Consider the following 24,453-nt stretch of genomic DNA (forward strand, 5'->3'; position numbering starts at 1 on the left):
CATCCTGGTGCAATTTGCTGAATGGACTTTAATTCCTGCTGACAAATGCGGTTTAACAGCACTACTGGTTTCAGCAATACATGATGGCAGTTCATTTCATTAATAAGTCATGGAGATGTTTTGCAGACAATCCTCACAGAAGCCAAGGATAGAAAAGAGAATTAGATGTGCCAGTTGCAATATTCCTAGGCCTGTTGCCTGTGCATGTTTCATTCTGCTGACGTGGATCATACGAACTGAAGCCGGTTGGAAAAGCACAATATATGTCACAGCATTTTCTTGAAGCGTCAGCACATACATTTTTCAATATATTTTGCACAGTCCAAACTCTTCTCAAAGGATCAAGGCCCTTTTCAAAAAGACACAGCTTTAAGATAGCTGAGTCTGGATTAAATTGTGTCTTCAGAAAATGTAGGAAATCTTTCATTCACAACAGAAAAGAATGCAGTCAGTACTGTGGATACTTCTACAATAGAAATACTGCATTACTTTGCTCCTTAATGAATTAAGATAATGCTAATTATTCACAGAATTTTGCAAATATGCACACAGGAGATCAGATGAAATGTAAAATGACCATATAGTTTTTGGATGAATATAAAATTAGAAGTTTATATATTTACACACTTTATTTCTGGACCTGAGCGTGAGGAGGATGAACTGGTAGCAGTGGTTACATGTGCAGCTCATGAGTGATGCTGATTGCCAAGATAGAATTTAACATATGGTTTGATTTTTTTACAGAGGCATTCAGACAGATTTGTCCATTTGGAATTGGCATCCTTGTTGGACCTGGGGATGCAAGACTGGGTGAGTACCTGAACCTCGCAATGCTGTAGTTCCATCAGTGTACCATTTTCTACCCATAAGTCATTCTCCCTTTCAACTGAGAATAACACCTTTGCAACAGTTTCCAAAAGCCATGAATTATGGAAACTTCTGTACTACTTTTTTTTTTCTCAATTTTTCCTACCAGTTTCAAATTCAAGCTTGAATATCTCATATCTCAGAAATCAAACTTCTTTTAGAGCTAGGAAACCTATGTAGGATCTAGAGGATGGATCATGTAGCCCACTTGTCTTTTCTTGTACAATATATGTAGCCTGTTTACAGTAAATGGTTTTAATCCTCCAGAAGTGCAAACCACAGTTTCCCAGATCCCTTCAGTACATTCTGTTCTCTCCCAAGACAAACAGCACTTCAGCCTTACTGGCAAAAGTTTGCATTTAAGGAGCGCTGGATGACTACTGCTTTTCATATCTGCTGCTCTGCCTATAGCCCCAGTCAGAGAGGTTTATATCTGACATTTAGGATCAGTTTCTTTTCTGTGTTGTGAAAGCTGGCCTGCAAAACAAATTCTGTGCCTTCATCCTAAGATATCAGAATTCAAATATTAGTATTTTTTTGTGATCTCAGGAATATTTCTTGCCAGAACAACACTTGTTCTTTGAGAGAAGTTTAAAAGCACATGAAGTCAGTTGCACTTACTGTGTTGTTTATATTTCTGGTTAAGATGTGGATGAGTGCCTTGATCCAGATAACTGTAAATTTGGGCAGTGTATCAACACAGATGGGTCTTTCCGCTGTGAGTGTCCATATGGTTACATCCTACAGGGAGCAGAATGTGTGGGTAAGTAGAGCTGTTTCATCTTCCATTTTAAAGGTTTTCCTGAATTGCTAAGTATGGCATTAAGGAGCAGTGAGGTTGTTTTACTCTAATGTTGTGGAGTCTCTGTCCCTGCTGGTGCTTAACACCTGCCAGGGCAGGCCCTGAGCAATCTGCTCCAAGTTGGTCCTGCCCTGGCTGAGTGTTTGGCCCAGATAACCACTAGCAATCCCAAATTATGCTGGGAGTCCATGATTCTAATCCAGTAACTTAAGTGTATTCTTGGATTTTTTATTTTTCTGCTTGTACATCAACAACATAGATTTTATATCTTTTTGGTTGAGTAAAACCACTTATTCTTGTTTTGATCTAACTGCTTGCAGATACTGATGAATGTGCTGTTGGAAACCCATGTGGAAATGGAACCTGCAGGAATGTGGTGGGAGGTTTTGAATGCACCTGTGTTGAGGGCTTTGAGCCTGGGCCGATGATGACCTGTGAAGGTGAGACTCCTGTCTGTTAAGGGCTGTTGTTGTGTGCTGAAACAGGTCCCTAATTTTGAAAACAATTGAGGAGAGTAAAGCAGCTTTAAAACTAAAATATGGACATTGGGAACAATGCATCTTTATCTGAACCAGAAAAATGGACTCCTCCTTCCTCTATCCACTGTGAACTGGAGTATGTTCTTCTAACTGGAGGTTGGGTGGAACAGGCTTTTGTGTGGTGTCTGCTCAGGGGCTGCCCACAGAGGAGCATGTTGGGGTGCAGTCCCTCCAGAACAGTTCCTGGAAGGGCTGTGTACTGTGTGTGTGGGTTTTGCCTTCCTCCTTGAGTGAAGAGACTCCCTATGGGTGATGAAAATAGGAAATGGGCTGCCTGAGTTTGTTAGGGAAGAAACGGGGAACAAAACAGAAAATACAAATACAGTACCAGACAATGACCATGGTACCCCTAGGCTGAATATTTTCCATAGTGCTTTGGTGTCTCATTTCAAAAATTAAATGTACAAAGAAAAGAGAAGTAAGGAAGATCAGAGTTATAGAAGGGACAGTCAGAAAATAAGTTAGAATTTTTCAGTGTGGAAAATGTGGTTGAAGAGATATATGATTTAAATTTATGAAGCCACAAGTGGTAAAGGTACCAAAAATAGAAGGAACATGTTAGACAAACCAAAGCAAACATTTTTATATGCATGGTACGTACTTAAGCTGTGGAACTCTTTGCTGCAGAATATTAGTGAGGCCACAAGTATAAATTGACCTAGAAAGAAATTATACAAATTTGTGTGGGAATCCATCAGTGGAAATTAAGCTTGATAGTTTGGTTGTGGCATTTGGCTGTGGAAGTCCTCAAACTGAGAGGCTGTATCAGGGGAAAGATCTCTGTGTACATGGTATGAGGTTTTTTAATATTCATCTCCTCCTGTTAAAACCAGAGAGAGGAGAATGTCCTAGGACATTCTGACACTCTCTTCTGACTTGACACAGCTGTTCTTAAATTATCTGCCACAATCTATTTCTTTGCGAGCCCATACAAAAGAATGCTTCTATTTTTGCATCAAATTGCATTAGTTTTATATACAGTTAGAACTTCATTCACTTCCCTGTGGAATGTTGGGTGAAAGCTCAAATTGCAGAGGAGGAGTTAGCAGAGTGCATAAACATCACTATATAGCAGTACTTACTCAAGTAGTCCAGACCATATGTAAATGCACTTCAAAATAATGTTTCTAGTAAGGATACTGTTTTATGGAATTTAGTTTATGAAGAAGCTGAATTAGTGAATGTAGAATTTAAAAAATAACCAATCATAAAAGCTGAACCTAGATGTGGAAAAGATACAGTTTTAACTGAGCCAGTATTTTGGCAACATGGATCTGGAAATTATTTCCATTGGCTGCTTGCTGTTGAACATATTCAAACTTCAGGTAGCTGTGCAAACATCCTGGCGTGTCTGGTGCCTGCTTCATACAGAAATCCATGAGTAGAACCGTGGATCCTCAGCTATTAAAATTTAGCTCTCAATAAACTGGGATCTGTGGTGTTGCCTGTACTTAAAACCTGTGCACTCAAGTCTGCTGAGTTTTACACGAGTGTTTCACTTTCCCCATGGTCTTTGTCGCTCCAAATCCAGACGTCAACGAGTGCATCCAGAACCCTCTGCTCTGCGCCTTCCGCTGCGTGAACACTTTTGGATCCTACGAATGCAAGTGCCCCGGGGGGTACGTTCTGCGAGAGGACCGGAGAATGTGCAGAGGTAAAGCTCCTACCAGACTCTCACAGTTATGAGAGAATGATTTCAAGTTCCTGCAGGGGCAGGGCTCTGACTCACTGCACTATTGGGCCAGGGTTTTAATCCCAGGAAGTAACTGAGTCAGAAAGAATTTGGGATGAAATTCTATGGTTTGCATTATACACTTGATTGTATTAGTCCTGTCCTGCCAGTAAACTTACACATCTGCCTAAGTGAGGTCATATCAGATGATGTGGTTTTGTCTTGCACTAAAAATGGGCATTTGGGAGAAATCAATTTGCTCAAGGCTCGTGTATTTTATGGTTTAGAACAATAAATGTATGTATAGGGTTTAATTACAATTGAGATTCCAAAGTCAGAATTTACTATTGTGAATTTCCAAGATCATCCCTCTGTATAATGAAGTCTAAAACCTTGTGTTTTAGATCAGAATGAGTGTGAAGAAGGAATTCATGACTGTGACTCAAAACAGATGGAGTGCAAAAACCTAATTGGTACCTATATGTGTATCTGTGGGCCTGGTTATCAGCGCAGACCAGATGGGGAAGGCTGTATAGGTAAGTGACACTGAAGTGTTGAAATTCCTGAAACACGCAATTCCTCAGCAAAGCTAAAAGTTTTGGATTTAACAAAGTGTTAAGGAACTCAGGGGAAGGATTTCTCAACTACCTGTGTAATGGATCTACTGGTGCTGTACACATTTCGCTTTGCTGTTCAGGTGTGCACATGTGTGGGCAGAAAGTAGAAAATCTGGATGTGGGTGTCTTTACAATCAATTTATACTGCTGCTGCTGCATAGCTCTGAGGGAAGAAAGCAGAGGTTTGGATCCATTGCTGTAGGCTTGTTTAGCTCTGTTAGCACAAATGAGAGTAGATCTGAATTGTTTTTAAACCGTGAATGGCATTCAGAAGTGCCGCTGTAACTGTGAAAAATTGTGAAAACCAGTGAGGAATATATTGCAGAGAAAATGTAGTAACAACATATATAGTATTGTGAGCTAGGTGGTCATCTTTCCTCTGAAAATTGAATAAAAGAGACTTTTGAAATAAAAGAAAAAGAAGAAAAATGGAGGTTTAACCAGGCAGAATGCACAGCTCAAGAATTCTATAAAACCTCTCTAACCTGCATTATTCCAGTAATTGACTTGATTTTTGTCATGTAATTTCAAAAAATAGATGAGAATGAATGTCAGACCAAACCTGGGCTCTGTGAGAACGGCCGTTGTGTGAACACAGTGGGCAGTTACAGGTGTGAGTGCAATGAGGGATTCACCGTCAGCGATGCCCAGGACGAGTGCCTTGGTAAGTCCCACATTAACACCCCAGTGAACTGTCACTTGGAGAGCAGCAACTGGGGTTGAAATTAAACTTAGAAACGTACAATGAGAAAACAAACTGTTGAATTGACATGCCTTTGGGAAGGGGCCTTTGTATGTAGGGGCCCTCTTGCAAGTTCTTCCTTCCCATCCTCACCATATTCCTGCTTCAGTCAGTACGGTTGGGGTGACTTGCTATGAAAACTGACTGTTCCGTGGTTTCAGTCAGCCAGCCAGCTCTGACATTTCTCAGCTCCTGATTTTCAGCCAGTCCTTTTTCTCTGGGTTCAAACAGAAACATACATTTTTATAAGCATATTGTAATTTCTTCTCTTCCAACTTTTGCTAAATTTCCTGTCTTTGTTTCCCTTAGATATCACGCTCTCTTTCTCACTGCTGATAGTCTTTCACTCTCAATTCCACAGTCTCAGGGTGAAGTATGCCCTTTCTGTTATATTTCTGACTAAATTCCCAGTATCTCATGACCCTCTGGAGGTCGTCACCATTAGGATTCTCTGTGATGCACCATTTGTCTTCCAGACAACAGGGAAGGCTACTGCTTCATTGAAGTCTTACAAAGTATGTGTCAAATCGGATCAAGCAACAGGAACTCTGTCACCAAGTCTGAATGCTGCTGTGATGGAGGCCGAGGCTGGGGGCAAAACTGTGAGGTCTGTCCCTTCCCAGGCACCGTGGCCTTTAAGAAGCTTTGCCCTCATGGCCGAGGATACACGTCTAACGGAGCAGGTACTGACTTTTCTATTAAATGCTCTCTTAGACAGTGCCAAATTAAGTGATAAATTATAAAGTATGTGAACAATGGGAGGTCCTAAATGTTTTGGATATCAGCTGAAATTTTCTGAGAGTTTTTGTGTTGAGAAACTCCAGTCCTTTGGGAGGAGAGTGCATGGCCAAAGTCCCTGGATGATGAGGCATCCATCCCATCTTGGCAGAGACTTACTTTGCATGCTGGTTGATTGACAGGCACTCAAATGGGAATTTGCACTCTCACATTTGGGTGTGTTGCAGGTACACCTTAAGAACTATTTGTGTTCATGAAAGCAAAGTGATTTTGATTTGTGGAGGCTAATAAATTATGAATTCCAGTTGTTTGCTTCCAATTACAGCTTGTTCATTGCATTTGGAAGCTAGATTCCATGTTTTTCCACTTAATATTTCTCTATAATCTGTGCAGTATTTTATTATTTTATGTACAGTGTGGGTTTCTTTACGTCAGGTCACAAGAATCTGTTGGAGCTGTATAAAATCAGTTGTTGTTCCACTGAGAACTAACCCTCCTTTAATTGCAGATATTGATGAGTGCAAGGTTATTCACGATGTTTGCCGCAACGGGGAATGCATCAATGAGAGGGGATCTTACCGTTGTCACTGCAACCTTGGCTATACTACAGATATAACTGGCACTCTCTGCATAGGTAGGTTTTTCACCATGGTGTTTGTATATGAAGTTTATTTCCAAGAGATGACTGGAAGAGGGAAATAGAAAGATTTTGAAAAATGAGAAAATAAAATGTCATTTGTTGAAGTGCTTTGGGGATTTTGGTTTCTTTCTGATCTCTTCTGAATGTTTTGAAAAACATCATCACAGATCTTGGTTACCAGCACTGAGGTATCTGGTTTTGCTTCTCCTAGATCTGAATGAATGTAATGAGTCTCCAAAACCTTGCAATTTCATCTGCAAAAACACAGAGGGGAGCTACCAGTGTTCCTGTCCTAAAGGATACATTCTGCAAGAAGATGGGAGAAGCTGCAAAGGTAAAAATCAAGAACAGAATTAACTGCAGAAACTGTGTTTCACAGGCAAAAATGAATGCAAGGACATTTAAATGATGCAAATCTGTCTCCTTGATTCATGTGAATATTTCTACTGAAAACAGTGTAAGTGGTCTGCATAGGATAGAGCTGGTGTTTCAGTTAGCTCTTTGGTAAACAGTAGATCCACAGGTATTTCTGCAGGATGATGGCAGCTATCTTAAAAGATTTTGTAGCCAATAGTGTATATATATGATTGTTCTTATTTTGGTAAGCATGTTGGTTTAAGCCATATTATTCAGTGATAAATGAATCATAATGGATGCAAAGATGAGTTTGGCTTGCAGTGCATTGGGCTCACCATCAACAGAATTTTTACCTACTGCTTCTGCAGTGTGCTGGATAAGGCACAGCAGTGCAGGAGAGATTTTGAAATGTTCATTAGAACTCCATATATTTATGTATCTTGGTAACAAAGATCTGACTGAATCCACACAAGTTAGAGCAGCAATTCTTAACTTGGCATGGAGACCAACAGTGAAATTTGCTGTTAGTGTTTCCATATTTCTTTTGGAGTAATAGTGTGCTTCAGTGCAAGGCCACTTTCCAGTCTGCCAGATCTTCTCATGAAGGTGGTGACTTACATAATAAATGTCTGCTCAGTCAATAAATGGTAACAAGAACTTTCAGACAGATGAGAGTGGTGTCTAAATCAGCATTGGCATGGACACTGGTGTAGCTCCAAAGTCCCATTCATTACATGTGAGGCTTCATGAGAGAAGAACTAGAAGCCAGCACAGAAAGTGAAATGCAGTTTCAAAAGGCTTTATTTGCTATGTCATTTATTTGTAATCACTTCTTTCTGAGTCCAGGGAATGTAAGTGAAAGATGTTCTCTTGTTTTTTTTTCAGATCTTGATGAATGTGCAACAAAGCAGCACAACTGCCAGTTCCTTTGTGTCAACACCATTGGGGGGTTCACTTGCAAATGTCCTCCTGGATTCACTCAGCACCATACAGCCTGCATTGGTAGGTGATGGGGGAAGGTAGACAGGTTTGGGATTTATTACTGACCCTTATTCCAGAAGCAAACTAGCAAGGAGGTAAAATCACCTTCCTGAGAAACCAAATGGAAAAACAGGCCAGGTTCCGATCCCAGTCCCCCCAGAGCAGAAGATGCAAAGAGGCCCTCCCTCCTACCTTTCCTTGCTTTCATAATTTATGTCTTTGACATTTTGCCCTTGCAAGAACCAGACAGTATAAACACCAATTTGTAATTCTTGCCTTACCCTTTCTTATCCATTGAGCCAAAAAATAGTTCTATTTCTGTTCTTGTAGCTTGTTGAGATCACTTCAAGGCTTCTGGAAACAATAACCGTGAAATACACATTTCTGCAGTTGTCTTTTAAACACATATCCACTGGGTCTGTGGAAATGTTAAACGAAACTGCTTCCTGTGAAACATACTCTCCTGCCACCACCCATTCATCCTTAGCAGGGCTGAATGATCACCTTCACAGCAACAACTACAAACTAACACTGAGGCTTTGGTTTCCTCCAGATAACAATGAATGTGCCACTGAAATCAATCTTTGTGGGCCAAAGGGCATCTGCCAGAACACACCAGGAAGTTTTGTTTGTGAGTGTCAACGTGGCTTCTCACTCGATCAAACTGGGCAGAGCTGTGAAGGTGGGTACAACACAGGCCTTCTCTTGCTTCCTTCATCTCTCAGCCATATTGTCATCCCAGGAAGGACCTGTGGAGGAAGCATGTGTAGATTGAAGGGGGGGTGTGTATGGAAATTTAGCAACAAGGTAGTATTTCTCTCCATGGGCCAGGGTAGATGGATATGTTGCAGGATGCTAAAGAGCTGGACAGATATTTTCTGAGGAGATGTCAATTTAGCCTGGAATGTTTCAGTTTAAGTGTTGTAAGTTCAGTGAACTTTTGTTGAATCCTTCATGGATTTCTGAGGGACTTGCCAAGGACAGGAAGTCTTGCATCTCCAAGGCAACCTGCTAAAGAGAGAGTTCAAGGGCTGTAGGCTTATTCCTCTGGGTCCCTAGAGCCTTCTCCTGGGATAGAGTTTGGTTTGTTTTGAAAAGAGATATCCTGGGATTCCTGGGTTGGATGCCTGGGTAAAAGCAAGGGTCTGTCTGCTGAGGAGCTGGGACCCCTAGGAAAGCACTGGGGGGGTAACCATATACAAATGTGTTCCTGCTGTCTGCTCCATAGCAGAATGCAAAAACTCTGAAAACTGTGGGTGAATGTGAGCTTTCTGTGGTTTTCAGCCCTATGTTTCTTGCTGTGGAGCCACAAATCCAAACCGAAATATACCCATATTTATGATATATGAATATATATGAATATATATGATTATTTGTAACATACTTTTCAAATACAGCATAATTTGAGCTTCTCTCCCAAAACTCAGAGTATATCTCACTCTTTTAGATGTTGATGAATGTGATGGAAACCACCGGTGTCAGCATGGCTGCCAGAATATAATTGGAGGATACAGGTGTAGCTGCCCACAAGGATATCTCCAGCATTACCAGTGGAACCAATGTGTTGGCAAGTCACTTTTGTAAAGTCATACATTAAAATGCATGTTACCTGTGTTAGCAGCAAGAAGTGAAGGGCAATGGTGCAGTTTGCCTTTTTTTTTTCCTGATCACAGTTTGCTAAGTTCAGCAGTTTCATTCCAAGCGTGCCCTCCTATGAAAGGCAAAGTAGATGTGAAGCACCCAGTAACCTCTGCCCTGGTTTGACAAGTATTTAAGCACAAATTCTCCTTGAGGGTGCTAGAAATTGTATTGGCTTTGGGGGAACTTGTGTTACCCGAATATTTTGTGGTCTAAACAAAGGAATTCTTGCTCAGCCATGCAACAGTCTCTGCTTGGACACAGGTCCTGTCTAAGAGTGGATGGTGGATTGAACCCAGCAGACTCAGAACTACAAGTTTGGATTGTTAAATTGTAAAATTCAACTTCTGGCCCAAAGCATCTAAAATTTTATTAAAATTGCGTTTGATCTGTGCTTTTGCCATTCTTACACCACCTACAGGAAGGCTGCTGTGTTTAAGCCCTTTGTACAGAATTAACAATTTGTCATATTTGAGCAAAGCTGCTGCTGTCTGTCTAAAGATGCTTCCTTGCAGCTTTGTGATACAATTTACGAGTGCTTACAAGACAATTCTGTTTAAAATGAACAAATGTTAGTGCTCTTTAGTTATGTTAATTACTAAATGCACTGGTGCATTAAAATGCCTTTCTAAACTATTCTTCCCTATCTAAACTTTGTTTCTATCCCAAGTCTCTGAGCCCTCCTAGGTGGGGCTGCATGTGCAGAGCATTGATGCTGGTTTTCACTTGAGCAGTCAGAACTGGGTCCTGTGCAGCAGTCATGGGAAGAGCCTCTATGTCAGCAGTGTAGTGTGTAGCATATTCAAACAAGAGAAACAGGAGTGATTTTTCCTCTAGTGACAACTGCGTGCAGTTTTCATCCCACTTAATGTGAGCTGGTCTTTTGTGAATACCCAGAGATGTGCTTGATGACCTGTCTGAGAACAAAGGGCTTTATAACTCTGGTTTTCTTTGCTCTCAGAAACATAAAAATGCCTTTGGTTGTTATCACTGTGGTGCTCCAAGGAGGTCTCTGCTGTTGATTATTCTTACCAAACCTCCTGACAGTTTTTGCGGTCCTTGCAGTGACGTTTGCTTGCTTGTGCTCCAGCACTCCATGCCTGTAACATACAGAGAACAAGGAGAGAGCACAAACATGGGGGTTTTGAATGTTAATTAAATTAGCAGAGTTTGGGGTTAAATCAGAGTTTAATCTGCAGGAGGATAAAAAAAAAAACAACACCCAACCAGCACTGTCACGTCTGGCTGCTGAGGACACTGTGGAATCTGAAAAAGTGCAGCACTGAGTTTTGCAAAACATCTTGGCTGTTTCCAAGTCTTCCTGGGTGAAATCGTTTAACTCAGTGTATTTCCAAACCAGGTGTACACTGTTATTCCAGCTTTTGAGCTCGTTGACTACTGTTTAGATTTATACAGGGAATACCAGTTTCAAAATGCACAAGCGCTGGTATTTTCCCCACTGAAAGAAAGGCTTCAGCCTTGGCACCGAAAATACTGGTCACCAGAAACTTCACCAGGGAAAATGACTCTCAGAGCCACAAGCAGGACAAGACTAAGCCAGCACTTCCACCTTCTTGGACATGGATGGGGCAATCCAGGCAGAAACCCAAAGCTGCAGGGAAGGAGGCTTGGTTTCCTCTGTCCTCATGGCCTCTCTCAGAGCACAGGAGAGCAAGGCTGCTACCTGACAGCACAGCTTGCACAGAGCCTGAGGGTCCCAGAACTGGTGTTTTTCACTTTTCTTCATATTTTTTTCTTCCACCAATCACCCAAAATGCAGGAACTAATCTCACTAGTGTTCACACTCTTGCTGTGAAGTGAATGTATCTGCTCTTGGTACAGTAACTTTCTGTGGCCCAAACTTGCATTTATGACATAATTGCTTTTAGGTGTGACAAATACTGAAACATCACTCTGAGTTAATGGCAAACCCCTGCAGGCTTCGGGAACACAGAATTCGGCCTCAGGTTTTATACCTTGTGTTCTCCACATGTTCACATTGTAATGTTTGTATCTGTATATGCTTAAGATGCTTATCTAGATCTCCTGGGTGTACCACAGGGGAAGAATCTCCATGTAATAGGTTTTTCCGTGACAATTCCTTCATATTCCTTGGCAATCCCAACTCTGCAAACAGTTTCTGTCTTTTTTAGCTTATTTAATGAAGTGTTCAGGGACTTTTGATGTTGCTGCAACACATTTAGATAATCACTGAAGAATGCTTTGGTTCCTCCCATGTCTTGTGTTGTCTGTGACTGCATTCCCTGCCCAGGCAATTCCATAGTGCACCATGCTGTAAATCAGGCTGCAAGAAGCAAAGTCACTGCTTTTAAACAGAGAACAAACAGGCACATTTTTTGGAAAAAAACAATAATGCTCTGACTTAGTAGTTATTCTCCTGTAACCTGGATGCTGAGGTCAGAGATGCTGCTCTGTACTTTCCAGATGGCATTTCTTGTGTGCACACACATGCAATGGACATATGCATTAATCACAGAACACGGGGAGCAACAGCAGTCAGAACTTTTTTAAGCAATTTGCCACATCAGACAAAAAAAAAAAAATCAGACCAGCTACATTTCAAAAAGCAACCATTTACAGTAAATAAGCCTGAACTGACCTTGAACTCCTACAGTGCCACATTTGGGAAGTTTGGAAAAGGGCTGGCTCAGAATGTGGCAATCTGTTGTACCTACAGCTGTGTTTATTTTTGCTTTCCTACTTGCTCCTGTACCTTACCTGTACCTAATATTTAAATGTGAGTGTGTAGGAAGGAATTTTCAATGCCTGGAAAAGGTGTCAGAGCTTGATTCCTTACTCTTTCTCCTTTAATGTCGAATAGCATTTTGAACAGGAGATTATTGGACCAGATTGTTGGCTGTACAAAGTTTTATTCTTTTCAGTTGTTTCTGGAACAAAAAAAAAACTACCTCCTCTGTTTCTCTGCTCTCCAGAGCATGAGCTGACGTGGCACAAAACATCTTCTGTAGAGTAGCCCAAATATTGCTGTGTTGTATGGTTGTAGTCATCTCCTAGCGACCGCTGCCCCAGCCGAGGGTGAGGCCAAGCCCTGCTCTGTTTCTGTCCATCCCATGTGGCAGCACCTTTAGCAGCAGCCAAGCACGACCTGGCAGAAGGGGTAGGCTGGGCCACACCTGAGAGTGAAAGTTAATGTGGTATGTTCTGCTTCTTTTCCAGATGAAAACGAGTGTCTCAGTGCACACATTTGTGGAGGAGCATCTTGCCACAATACTTTGGGAAGCTATAAATGTATGTGCCCTACCGGATTTCAGTATGAGCAGTTTAGTGGAGGTTGCCAAGATATCAATGAATGCGGTTCTGCACAAGCCCCATGCAGTTATGGGTGTTCAAACACTGAAGGTGGCTATGTCTGTGGATGTCCACCTGGTTACTTCAGAATAGGACAAGGGTAAGGGATTCTCATTTTAAACTAACAGATACCAAGGGGACGTAGTTCACTCCTTTCTTTGTAGTGTGGAGTAGCAGAACCAGGGGAATTGTCAGCAATTAAAGAGGGATAGGACTGGGGAGGTGCTCAAGAGCTGGAGGCACCTGCTGATTTTGGAGATGAGGAGGAGGGTGGGAAGGGAGGGGTTTAATGCTTATTGAAATTTGGTCAGGGCTACCAGGTTCAATCATATATTTTAAGCTACTGCTTTCACCTCTCCTGCACACCCCAGCAGCCTGCCAAGTCCTCTGGGCTTGCCACTTGGGAGCTCACACCCCTCGCTGTGATTTGTGGTGTATCACTTGTCTCCTTAAAAAAAACCTCAACAAAACAAACATTAATAATAACACCCCCTGCCAACTGCAAAGAGAAATGATATTATACAAGTGGTTTCACCCGCTGGTTGGAATAACAATTCTGTATGCTCTTATGTTCTTGTATGTTTCATATTCTTCTGTGTTTCAAATGAATATTTTTTAAATAAATGTCTGCTTTATTGAGAAAACCAATTTTCACTTGCCCCAGTGGGAGTGCTAGGGTAGTGCAACCTATAGGAGCAAGAAACCCAAATGGAAAACAGAAAGATCGTGGCTTAAATTTTAGGAGACTCAAACCTTTGGGATGCATTATGAAAGACCTCACTTTTCCGATTTTAAAGAAGTTTCTGAAAATTGGTCTCTTTAAATGTGTTCCAGGCTGGATAACAGAAATTACTAATAACAACTCAGAGCTTAAGGCTGTGTTTTTAAAACCGTTAAATATTGGCAGGTCTCTCTTGGGCAAAGCCTCGTGGAGCCAGATTCTTGAAATCAGAGGTGGCTGTGTTGTGTTTCAGTGACAATTTTGTCTGTTGATTTCAGCAGAAGTTTTTCCTAGGAAATAAATGCAACATAATTGCTTTATTATTTGTACTCACAGTCCCCCAAATTCAGCTCTTGATAAGATCTATGTCTTGCTGGAATTAATTTTGAATTTCTTCCGTCCTCAGACACTGTGTTTCTGGAGTGGGGCTAGGCAGAGGTCAAGGACAAGAACTGTCACTCAGTGGAGAAGTAGATGACAACTCCCTCTCTCCAGAAGCTTGTTATGAATGTAAAATCAACGGCTATCCCAAGAGAGGAAGGAAGCGCAGAAGCACTAATGAAACAGCAAGTGAAGCAGAGGTAACTGGCCTTTTTTGGAGGGGGGAAAGGGTTTGTGGTTGTCTTGTGAAGGCTGGACTCAGAAGGAGGTGTGCCAAGAGACAATACCTCGGGAACAATCTACACCCCCAAAAAAACAGACCAAAGCTGGTTTGGCATGTCAGGTAGTCTGTGTGTGGGCTTTCTGGAGCTTTTCACTGTCATTAGGCAAGGCCCTGTACCCAACATTTATGTCACATCACAGACTGGAATAGGTGCCCACCCAGCTGTGTAGAGAGCAGTCCACTCACCAGCAAGGGCAGGCTCTGGGGTCAGGGGCAGCGGGTGTGTAAAACCATTGTGTGACCTTGTGGACAGAAAGGCAGGACATGCTGCTCAGGGTGGATGTGGACCCTGCCAAGCAGTGCTGTCTTGTGTGTCTGGGGCTGGAGCCCTCTCCAAAGGAAACACAGAGCTCTGGACACACACACTCGCCTGGAGGGAGTCCAGGGCTGCAGCCCTTCCTGGGTCTTGTCCAGACCCTTGCTCTCAGTCACCCAGGTGGCCATCCTGGGGCCAAGACTACCAGCCTAAAATATAACCAGGAGACACTGAACACTCTGGTAAAATGTTGTCACACTATCACTACTCTGAGGTAAGTACCACCTGGACTCTCTGCTCACGTGTAGGTGCCAAAGAACTTGCTTTTCCATGTACAAATGCAGGGAATTCGGGAGCCTGTTCACTGTTTCCATTCCATGCTCAGTGCGTCGTGCTCTGCTAACACAGGAAGGCAGGAGACTGGTTTTGCCTAAAAAGTGTGAACATTAGATTTTGGGCAGAGTGGGATCATAAACTGTATTTCTTCAGTGTGTTTTACTACTCTCTGTGATTAGTGCTGGATTTGTCTCAAGGGTGATGTAGAGCTTCCCTTGCTTTCCAAATGAAAACATTACAGCTGATGTGCTGTCTGAAACGTTACCACCCAGTCGGAGGTGAAGGGTGAGGCTGCTTTTCCAGCACTCTGGTGCACCTGCAGGCTGCCCTGGCTCCACACCTAAACCAAGAGAATCTTGCAAAGCATAAAACCCTCTCCTAAATGCCGTGCCTCCCTCACAGATCCTGCTGTCCTTTACACGTTCTTGTTCTGGTCAGCCTGTGGCTGCCCTGGCAGAGGGGAGGAGTGTGCCTTGGCTGCTCTCTTTGTAGGAGGTCGGTCATGGGCTCCAAGCACAGACAGGCTTTGTTTGTCTGGCAGCAGGACCCACGCGCAGAAACTTCCAGGGCATGTCTCAGGCTCCCGTTACCCACACGGGGTGCAAACATTCCACTTCATCCTGAGGAGTCCTGAGCCCACAACAGTGGATTTGACAGATGATGTAACAGAACCTCTCTTTTAAGATCATTTAATTAATAGTGAAAGAGCTGGGCAAGAAATACACACACAGAGGCACATGTGAAACGCTCTCTGACAAAGCCAACTAACGTCCTTTGTTCTTGTGCAGGATCAGCAGGAGCTGCAGCCGCCAATCAGTCTCGCCAGCTGGGATATTGAAAAAGCAGCAGTCTTCTCCATCAACATCTCGGATCTCAGTAACAAAGATCGCATCCTGGAACTGCTTCCTGCCCTCACAACACTGACAAACCATAACCGATATTTAATTGACTCCGGAAATGAAGATGGTTTCTTTAGAATCAATAAGAAGGACGGGATAAGTTACCTTCATTTCACAAAGAAGAAGCCAGTGCCTGGAAACTATTCATTACAAATCAGTAGTATTCCACTCTATAAAAAGAAGGAACTTAACCAGCTTGAAGCAAAACATGACAAAGACTACCTCAGTGGTGAGCTGGGAGATAACCTGAAAATGAAAATTCAGATATTGCTTCATTAATTCATCCACCAAAGACCAAATAATTAAACCAAAGATAGATAGGTAGGACTGAATATTCCTCCCAATCAGATTCTCCATATCATAGGTACAATCTTACATGAGTACATTTGTATGAAGGAGCACTATTATATTTTTACATAAACAAGGTACAGGATGAATACCCTAGCTCAACACTACCACTTTCTCAGGCTTTTACGTGTAGCTGAGCTACCTTGATATGTTGAATCTTGAAAACTGGGACTTTTATCATTGGAAGTTGGCCACTGATGCTGAAGACACGTCATCATTTCAGCAGAGGTACAAGAATGTGCTTTCAACTGATGGACAGCTCTATTTTTGTAATTCTTAAACTTCGCTTCTCCAACTACAACTTACTAGGTCAGCCATTTATGATATCCATTTGGTGCTAGTAAATTTTCAACCTAGATTTATAAATGCACTGTAATATTTACACAACTTAGAAGCCAAAATTGCCATTATTCAGTCTAAATACTTCAATCAACCAAAGTTAGCTCAGTAGTTTATCTCAGTTATGCCTATAATACATTACATGTAAATTAAGTGTGTGTATACTGTAATCATGCTATTTTTATCAATGAAGCATTTGTAAACTAGATTAATAATACCCTTAATGTGAGGGTTTGTAATGGTGCTTATAAGACCAACTACTTGTTAACTGTATACACAAACCTGATGATAAAGTTTCTGTGACTTGCCAAAATGCACTGAGGTCAGTAGGGACCATTAAACATTCTCAAAAGTCAGATGACAATCAGTGCCATCCTACACCATGACATATTGTAACATGTCAAGAGTACCCATAGTCATTCATATCAACAAGGGTTCAATGTCATAAATGTCACAATAAAACAGTTTTTTTTTTTAGTTTATTCTGTGGCCTTGTGTTCTTGCTAAAAGTGTGATAAACTGCATTGCTATGCTTCCAGTGTTGCTGGTAGGGTTGGCTGTGTATCTGTCCATGTGTCCAGGTGATTTCTCCCTGAAGGTGCTGCTGCTGTTCATTCTTCATGCAAACGAAGAACAGAAGAAATACAGAAACCTTCACAAATCTAAACAGCAGTGAACCTCTGTCAAGTTACTGTGTGGCTCCAAAAAGCAAGTTAGAACATTTCCAATGATGTGACCTGAATAATCCTGTCAATAAGTAACTTTGATAGCCAAAATATGTAGAAATGGATGTTAAATCATTATACACAAAACACAGTAAAGTGTGTAAAATCTTGTTTGCTAAAATTGCCTTAAGATATTCATTTCTTTTATCCCCATTTCAACAGCTACTGTGAAATAAATGGGACTGATAACAAAGGGATAATCCAATACCAAGAGCCATTGCAAGTTGTAGCTGGATTTTAATATCAAATTAATTATTTGATGATGTGGGTGTTCTTGTGTCTGCAAATGCTATGGCGTATCTTTTAGCAGTAGCAGAACATTGTGCTGAGTTTTGATGCTATAAAATCTGGAAGAAAAAATGCAGCAAGCCATGTCACTGAAACTGCTGATGGGACAGACTGTATTTGATAGAGGGAACATATATTGAGCTATAATAGCTTTGGAAAGGAAATGTATTGTAATAATTCACCACAAATTGTATTATTTTCTGTAATTAGATTTCAGTTCTCTGTGATTTCTTCTGCATAACAAATATAACTATATAAAAAAAGGAGCTTGTGCACAGGGTTACTTTGATACTTCTAATAGACCATGTCTGGATTTTATTTATTAGTGTGCCAAAATGTTGGACAGTGTATTTTTTCCACATGTTCCGTAACTATGGAGACATATAATCAGAACTTTACAGTTGTAAATGGCACTCTTATTTCAGCAGGTTGGGAGTGATTTTCAGTGCCAGTGTGCACGATGGTGTGGTTTATAGTTAAGTGTACAATTTAAGTATTTTCTCTCAGCCCTTAAACACTGAGAGGAACTGTGAAGAATGATTTCAGAAACACCTGTCAGGACTCTGTCCAGTAGAGTTGGTTTACTTTTAAGCTCTGTATAACACTGTATGATGCCAAAGGTTCTTTGATTGTGTTACAGCAGCCTCAGCATTGCCTGCACAGTTCTGCAAATTGCCTTTGTTACGTTGTAGAAACAAGAAATCTTGACAGCAGCTCTTTTAGTGATGTGAAAATGGAAACCCCAGTCTTGCTGTACCAATCAGCATGTAAAAATCCATTTTCTTGTGCAATTATTCACCTGTCTCTTTGCAGCAGTGCCATTTAACTGGTATGTTGGTTTTGCCTATCAGTTTAGTTGCTGTATGTATATGATTATTTGCATTAGTTTGAATTTCTGCAGCTTCCTTAGAGGCTCGGCGAAGCACAAAGGTTGGCTAACATTGCGTGAGACCTGCAATTAAAAAGTGGTTTGTAACTTACAGTGTGATTTTGAAATAATCTTCTGTATTTCATTTGATAGTGGGATACTAGAATGACTAAGCACTAAACAGACAGAAGTAGAGGTGTTTGTGAATATGCATCCTTTTGCAATTATAGGATATGTTTCAAATTCAAGGAAATAGCAAAATGTTTAATTATTTGAAATAACTGGCTTCCCTCCACTGCAGTTGTTCATGTGACTCTGCATAGGTGCATGCATGGATAATAAATGTAATTTTTGGTTAACAGAGATGGCTTGTTACTGTACAAACCCAGTCATTCTCTTGTTGTGTGTTGTAACACTATCTTGTAAACTTGACAGCCGAGGTGTATTTTGGCAGAACAGGACTGTTTCCACAGTCTCCCTTTTAAGCTGACTTTCAAAGGACCCCAAGTGTTTGCTTTCTTATGGCAGGTCCTGAAGGGTCATACTCAGGTTTTCTCTAAGATAAATATTTTACGCTGTGATTCAAGTTCAGCTTTGTGCTTTGGAAGAGCTAATCAGGTCAAGACTTCTTAGCACAGACAGGCCTGAGCTGTTTGGAGAGCAAGATGCCCTGGCTCTTGTCCAGCAGTTGCCTACACCTTCCTGGGCCCAATTTTGGGCACTGCCAGTCTCTGCCAGCAGCACCACAACAGGTAAGTGCATCACGAGGCACTAAACCCACTGCTCTAGACCGAGGTGGAGGTGGTGGTACTGGCACTGCAAAAGTCTTTCTCACTGCTTTTAAAAATTGACATTGGCTGTGAAGGAATTTTTAGGATTCTCCCTTTAAACTGATGCTGTACTTGAACCATTAAAGCCTCAGAGTACTCTTGTGGGTCTGATGGTTTCTGCCAAAATTAGCAAGGTTAACAGCTTATGTTGTGCTGCTACTTTCTGAGTAGGCACCAGTCAGGGAGGAGACAGCTTCTCTTACTTCACTGCTGTGATGAGAAAATCTTGTCTTTTCAGTTCTAGAAGGGAAGCCAGAGTTCAGCAGTGGATGAGGCCAGAGCTGCAGGAGCTGTGTACACCCCTCAGGGCCTCCCAGCTGCCCTGTGCTGCCAGGTAGGACAGGAGCTAACGGGAAACACCAGCTTCAAAAAGCTGGGATGTCTGGACCCAGGATCCTGTCTACTTCACCCTCTCCCCAGAGCAAGTCTTTTAGCTTTTCTGTGCGCAGGAACAGCCAGAAGCTAAGGCCAAGATGTGATGTACACCTGATTAATCCAGTAAATCTGGGTTGGCAATGTCTTACCAGAGTATTTGCCCAGAGTAAGCCCTCATGTTATCACAATCTTGGCAGAATAACACTTGGCTAAAACTCTTGTGTTCAGAAAATCCCAGAGCTCCTAGTTGTTGCCTGTGGCCTGAGTGTTGGATGCCTGCAGAGACCCGTGCAGCCCCTGTGCGAGCTCCTGCGGTTACACGGCTGCGTGGAGGGGCTCTGTGTGCAAACTGTGCATGGGTGCCACAGGTCCAGGGTGTCACATTAGCCTGCAGGATCATGCTGGTTCTGGATGCTGTGGAAACTTAGGGCAGGAAGAAAGCTGTAATTTGGGGCAAAATACACCATCATTTACACTAATGAAAACCTAAATCACTGCAGAGGTTGCAGTAGTAGCAAGAGGGAAAGAAATGGGGAGGAGGCAGAATACTGCAGTCATTCAATGGCCCAAAACACCCCAATGCACGTGGCTTCTGCTTCGGTCACATGCACTGGTCCTGCACCAGCCCTGGTGCCTTGTGCTTCTCCTGAGTTGTCATTTACAGATCTCCACGGGGGTACTGCTGCGCCCAGCTGCCATCCCTGCAGAGGGACAGGAGCAGGCAGAGGTGCTGCTGGTGCCAGGCAAGTGCAGGTGGTCGGCAATAGGGTTCTGTGGTATGGCCCCACTCAGTGTTGTGCTTCATCAAGGCCACTGGTGCTCCTGAGGGCCACGCCCGCTCCCTCTGGAGTGGGCTTTGCACTTTGGTTTGCCTGAAGATGAGACCCTCTTTCTGTGCAGCAAAAGCTTTGAAGATGTTGATGACTTCAGCTCTGACAAATTCCAACAATCTGCTTCTGCTGTCCTTAAAACTTGCCAAATATTTCACACCCTCATAACAAATGCTTTTGAGGAACATCACACCCAAGCCAACTTCTTGGTTATGAGCTTCCCATTGAGTTCAGGAGAGGAACCTTGAGGCCAAGAGGTCACCAGAGTGTTTGTTTTTGTATTTCAGGCTCTCCTTTCTGTTTCTAACTGTGAAGCACAGCAATGGCAGGAAGCAGCCATGGAGGCCTGGGCTGCAGGACCAGCGGGAGCGTGTGGGCACAGCCGGCCAGTCCAACGTGTTATTGCTGCTTGTGAGTGTGCACTGAGTCCTCAACCTGCTTAGACACACACCCATAGAAATGTATGTGTTCTTTCTGAAGAGTCTAGACAAATAACTGTATCTCAGTACTTCCAGGCTAAACTCACACCGTGATAAACCTTTAAGTACCCAGGAAGGGCTTTTTCCCCTCTCTTGGGCTGGGCCCTTCCCTTGCACGTGGTGGCAGTGCAGGCCCAGCCCTTTCCCTGGCTTGGCTCTCACATCTGCAGGTTTGTTTGTTTATGAGCTTCTCTATGACTCCCAGGGCTGCAGGATGTGAGTGCTTCGCTACACCCTTGTGAGGTCGGGATGAGTTTGTCATCCTTGTTTTACAGGACAGAAACTGAGAACCAGATGTTTTGGGTTGGGAGAGCCCACAGGCAATGGCCGTTCTGCCAGGAGCAATCCTAAAGTACTGAGGTGTCCCTGGAGAGGAGGACAAGGAGCCACAGGGGCTCATCAGCCATGACAGCCTCAGCAGGCAAAAAGCCATGGGAACAGCCTCTGTGCACCAAAATGCGTCCCAGATGGAGCCTGTTGGAGCCCTGGCAGCTCCCCACGCTCCTCAGAAAGTCAGGAGCATGTCCCTGTGCCCAGCACACAGCCCCTGGAGTGGCTCTCCCCACAGGTACCCCCACCCAGGACCCTGCCACTGCAGATGCAGCAGCACCAGTTTAAAAAAAAATAAAATAGAGTGTCGGTGCCTGATAGTTTTGTACTAGAAAAGAAAGATTTTGGGTAAGTATCCAGGCCAGCAGGCTGCATGGAGATAATCAAAAGTGACACTGCTGGTGAGCAGGACCTGGGCTCTGCCAGCTTGCCTGGCTCATGTCTCAGACTGCTGGATGAACCTGCCCAGAAAACAGGGCTACCACTTAGTTTTCTTTGGAGGTTGATTCTTTATCCCTGTCATTCCTGTGTGAGGTGCTTCAGAGTGATTCTTGTTTTTTTTTTGGTCTGTGACAACCTAGGAGCAGCCCGTCTGGGCCTGTGTGTGCAGTGCAGTACATGATGGAGCCCGTGAGCTCGGACAGGTAGGAAAACTGTCTGGACTTTTTCACTTTGCAGAGTTGTGTGTGTGCTTGCAGCTCTGTATAAATGTGTTGTTATTGTAATCATAATAAATACTAGAGCCGTGAGAAATGTCTATAACCAAAACCAAACCAGGTGAAACTCCCCTGGTTTTGGGTTTCATTACAAACTCAAGATTCAGGCCAGGTTTGTGGAGGTTCATGAACCTCTCTCTGAAGCTGGGCTCAGTTTCAAGCAATCATGGGCCAAGTTTCAGGCAAATTGAGGCCAACTTTTGAGTAAATTTGGAACAAATTTTAGGTGAATAACAGATGATTTATGATTTTAGGTTGAAACCATACAAACCATGGACTCTCTGCTTCATTTTAACCTGTAACCAGGAAATCTTGGCACTTTGGCTGAGTTCCATTTTGATTTTGCATTTTGACCATAAAACTAAAACAATCAGAACAAAGAGGTGAGTCCCAAGATAAACTGTGCAGAAACTGGTTCCCAGTGTGGGAGTTCAAAGCCCTGCACCACACTGAGCACATGCCTCTTTTGCTGCATCAGCACTGAGATCTGTTCCCCCCACTGCAGTTGACGCCATGCGTGGCCAGCCAGCATCTGACATGGTTTGTGCTGCTCCACTAAATCCTCCAATTAATTAAACCTTCCCCAGACTCTTCATTTGAAGTTGCATGTGCAATTTCCATGCCTGGAGTGCACTGACTTTAGGTTTGGCTTATGCAACAAAGATCCAGCCCATACTGTGTGTTTGCGGTTTGAGGAGTAAATTCAGCTAACAAGGGAATTAACGAGTAAATTCAGGGAACAGGACTAATGGTCCTCATGCCCACATTGCATTTAAAAATGGCTCACATCCAAGCACACAGTAGAGAAATGGACTTCCTACCTGAATTGCTGAGATTCAGAGCGATGTGGTGCCAGTTCTCCCAGTCTAGATGTGCCCAAGAGGATTACAGGTCTCAGTTTTCAGTGCTGCCAGCTCTGCCATAGCACAGATACCTTAAGGATGGAAAAGAGCTGAAAACACTTCTCATGCAGATTTCTTTAGATTCATTTAGGCACTTTAAAGAGATCTCCAGATATAAAGTTGTTTTTTTAAATAAAAAAATATATATCGTCATTAGAACCCTTTATCACCTGATTCTTTTTGCATCAAACATAAACTGTAGATGGAATATGCTTGAGCAGGAGCTGGATTCAAGTAACAGGAAAAATATGAACAGCTGAGCTGGGAATGTAAGTGCTGGGTCCAGAGAAGAAGGTGATAGCACAACTTGCTGTTGCTTTGAGGAACATGTGATAGGAGGGATGGGCAGGAAGGAGGAGGAAAGTGCCAGCGCAGAGCAGACAAGGAATATGAAGGGAACTGCACTGTCAGTCTGTATCCACATCACTGCAAAGCCGAAACAACAGGGAACTGGAAGAGAGGAGATTTTTGGTGTGAAGCAACAGCCATGTGCCTTTGTGGTAGCCACTGCACAAGGCTGCCAGCTCTAATGCACAGCCTGCCCCCTGGGCTGACACTCCTGAGCCAACCTGCACTTCAGGAAGGACTGTAAAGCAGTACACAGGGCTTTGGGTGGTAAGAGGTTACCAAATGAACCAAAGAGAAAAAAATCCAAGGTCCATTAGGTCCAGATCATTATAAGACTTCAGCAAGTATTGCAGGTAGATTAATAAGGCCTTAAAGACAATTCCTCATTTACTGAATTAAAAAAAAAAGGTAAGTGATCAAGACAGAATTCAACAGATTTGCTGTTCCACATGTTTAAATTGTACTTGCCAAAGGCATAAATCCCCTTCACTAAAAGCTTTTTGCTATAATTTTTTTGCCTCCAATTTTCAAATCTGCTCTGTCCCAGTACTTTTTCAAGATCTCAGGGTCCTCACAGGACTGGGGAGAAGCCACAAAAAAGAATGTAAAGTTCAGAGATCCCTCGTCTGTTAGTAGAGCTCTTACTTCACAGCACCACAGAGGTGAGATGCTGTGTTAGGTTAGACCAGCATCAGTTTGGTGAGTACAACTGTGGTGTGATACAGCACGAGGCCAGATCTGGAGGATCCTAAGGTGAATCTCAGGCCATGAGAGCTGCTGTGTGGTGTGGAATCATTTTGGTGAGGGATGGGGCAAGGTCCTGAGGAGACCTGGTCTTTATTTTTAAATCATGTATCATGTCTGTGTTTCATGGATTAAGACCAAAAGCAGAACCCAGCAATGAAAGGAAGAAAAAAAAAAGGCTGAAAAAATCCACTACACGTGTTCAGAGCAAAGCTAAGGAACCGAGAAGCAGAACTCTTTCAAAAGTTCACTCTTCAACGAAGCCATCTCTGTGTGAATCTGCCCATTATGTACTTGCCCTGTAATATGATTATGTCATTTAGGAGACAGAGTTTATTAAAGATCATGTTGTTGCCCATACAGGCTATGCACTCCTATATCCCAAAATATGCTGGGAACAAAAGTGTTTTCTGCAGCATAGAAAAAATCATGGGAGGAAATTGTGGGTCCCAACGTGACCACCAGGCCCAGGTTGAAGGCCAAGTCTGGCAGGAGTTGCACAACCCTCTGGTGAAAAAGACCAACTATTTGT

The 24,453-nt window shown here is 42.7% G+C and overlaps 1 protein-coding gene across 1 annotated transcript in view; it reads left to right on the top strand.

The window, feature by feature from the left end:
* The window catches only part of FBN1 (fibrillin 1), a 133,517-nt gene extending 116,554 nt beyond the window's left edge, over positions 1 to 16,963 (top strand). Inside the window, exons 51-65 of the mRNA XM_025894832.2 lie at positions 745 to 810; positions 1,514 to 1,630; positions 1,990 to 2,109; positions 3,740 to 3,862; positions 4,285 to 4,416; positions 5,036 to 5,161; positions 5,716 to 5,922; positions 6,486 to 6,611; positions 6,829 to 6,951; positions 7,860 to 7,976; positions 8,509 to 8,637; positions 9,403 to 9,522; positions 12,792 to 13,023; positions 14,051 to 14,225; positions 15,689 to 16,963. Of these exons, the coding sequence (XP_025750617.2) occupies positions 745 to 810; positions 1,514 to 1,630; positions 1,990 to 2,109; positions 3,740 to 3,862; positions 4,285 to 4,416; positions 5,036 to 5,161; positions 5,716 to 5,922; positions 6,486 to 6,611; positions 6,829 to 6,951; positions 7,860 to 7,976; positions 8,509 to 8,637; positions 9,403 to 9,522; positions 12,792 to 13,023; positions 14,051 to 14,225; positions 15,689 to 16,078 (2,303 nt within the window). The 3' untranslated portion in view covers positions 16,079 to 16,963. The remainder of the gene's footprint in view (positions 1 to 744; positions 811 to 1,513; positions 1,631 to 1,989; positions 2,110 to 3,739; positions 3,863 to 4,284; positions 4,417 to 5,035; positions 5,162 to 5,715; positions 5,923 to 6,485; positions 6,612 to 6,828; positions 6,952 to 7,859; positions 7,977 to 8,508; positions 8,638 to 9,402; positions 9,523 to 12,791; positions 13,024 to 14,050; positions 14,226 to 15,688) is intronic.
* The last annotated feature ends 7,490 nt before the right edge of the window (positions 16,964 to 24,453 follow it).

The sequence above is a fragment of the Manacus vitellinus genome, unplaced genomic scaffold (assembly GCF_001715985.3).
Source record: "Manacus vitellinus isolate BGI_N305 unplaced genomic scaffold, ASM171598v3 scaffold_16_pilon, whole genome shotgun sequence".
NCBI classification, from domain to species: Eukaryota; Metazoa; Chordata; class Aves; order Passeriformes; family Pipridae; genus Manacus; species Manacus vitellinus.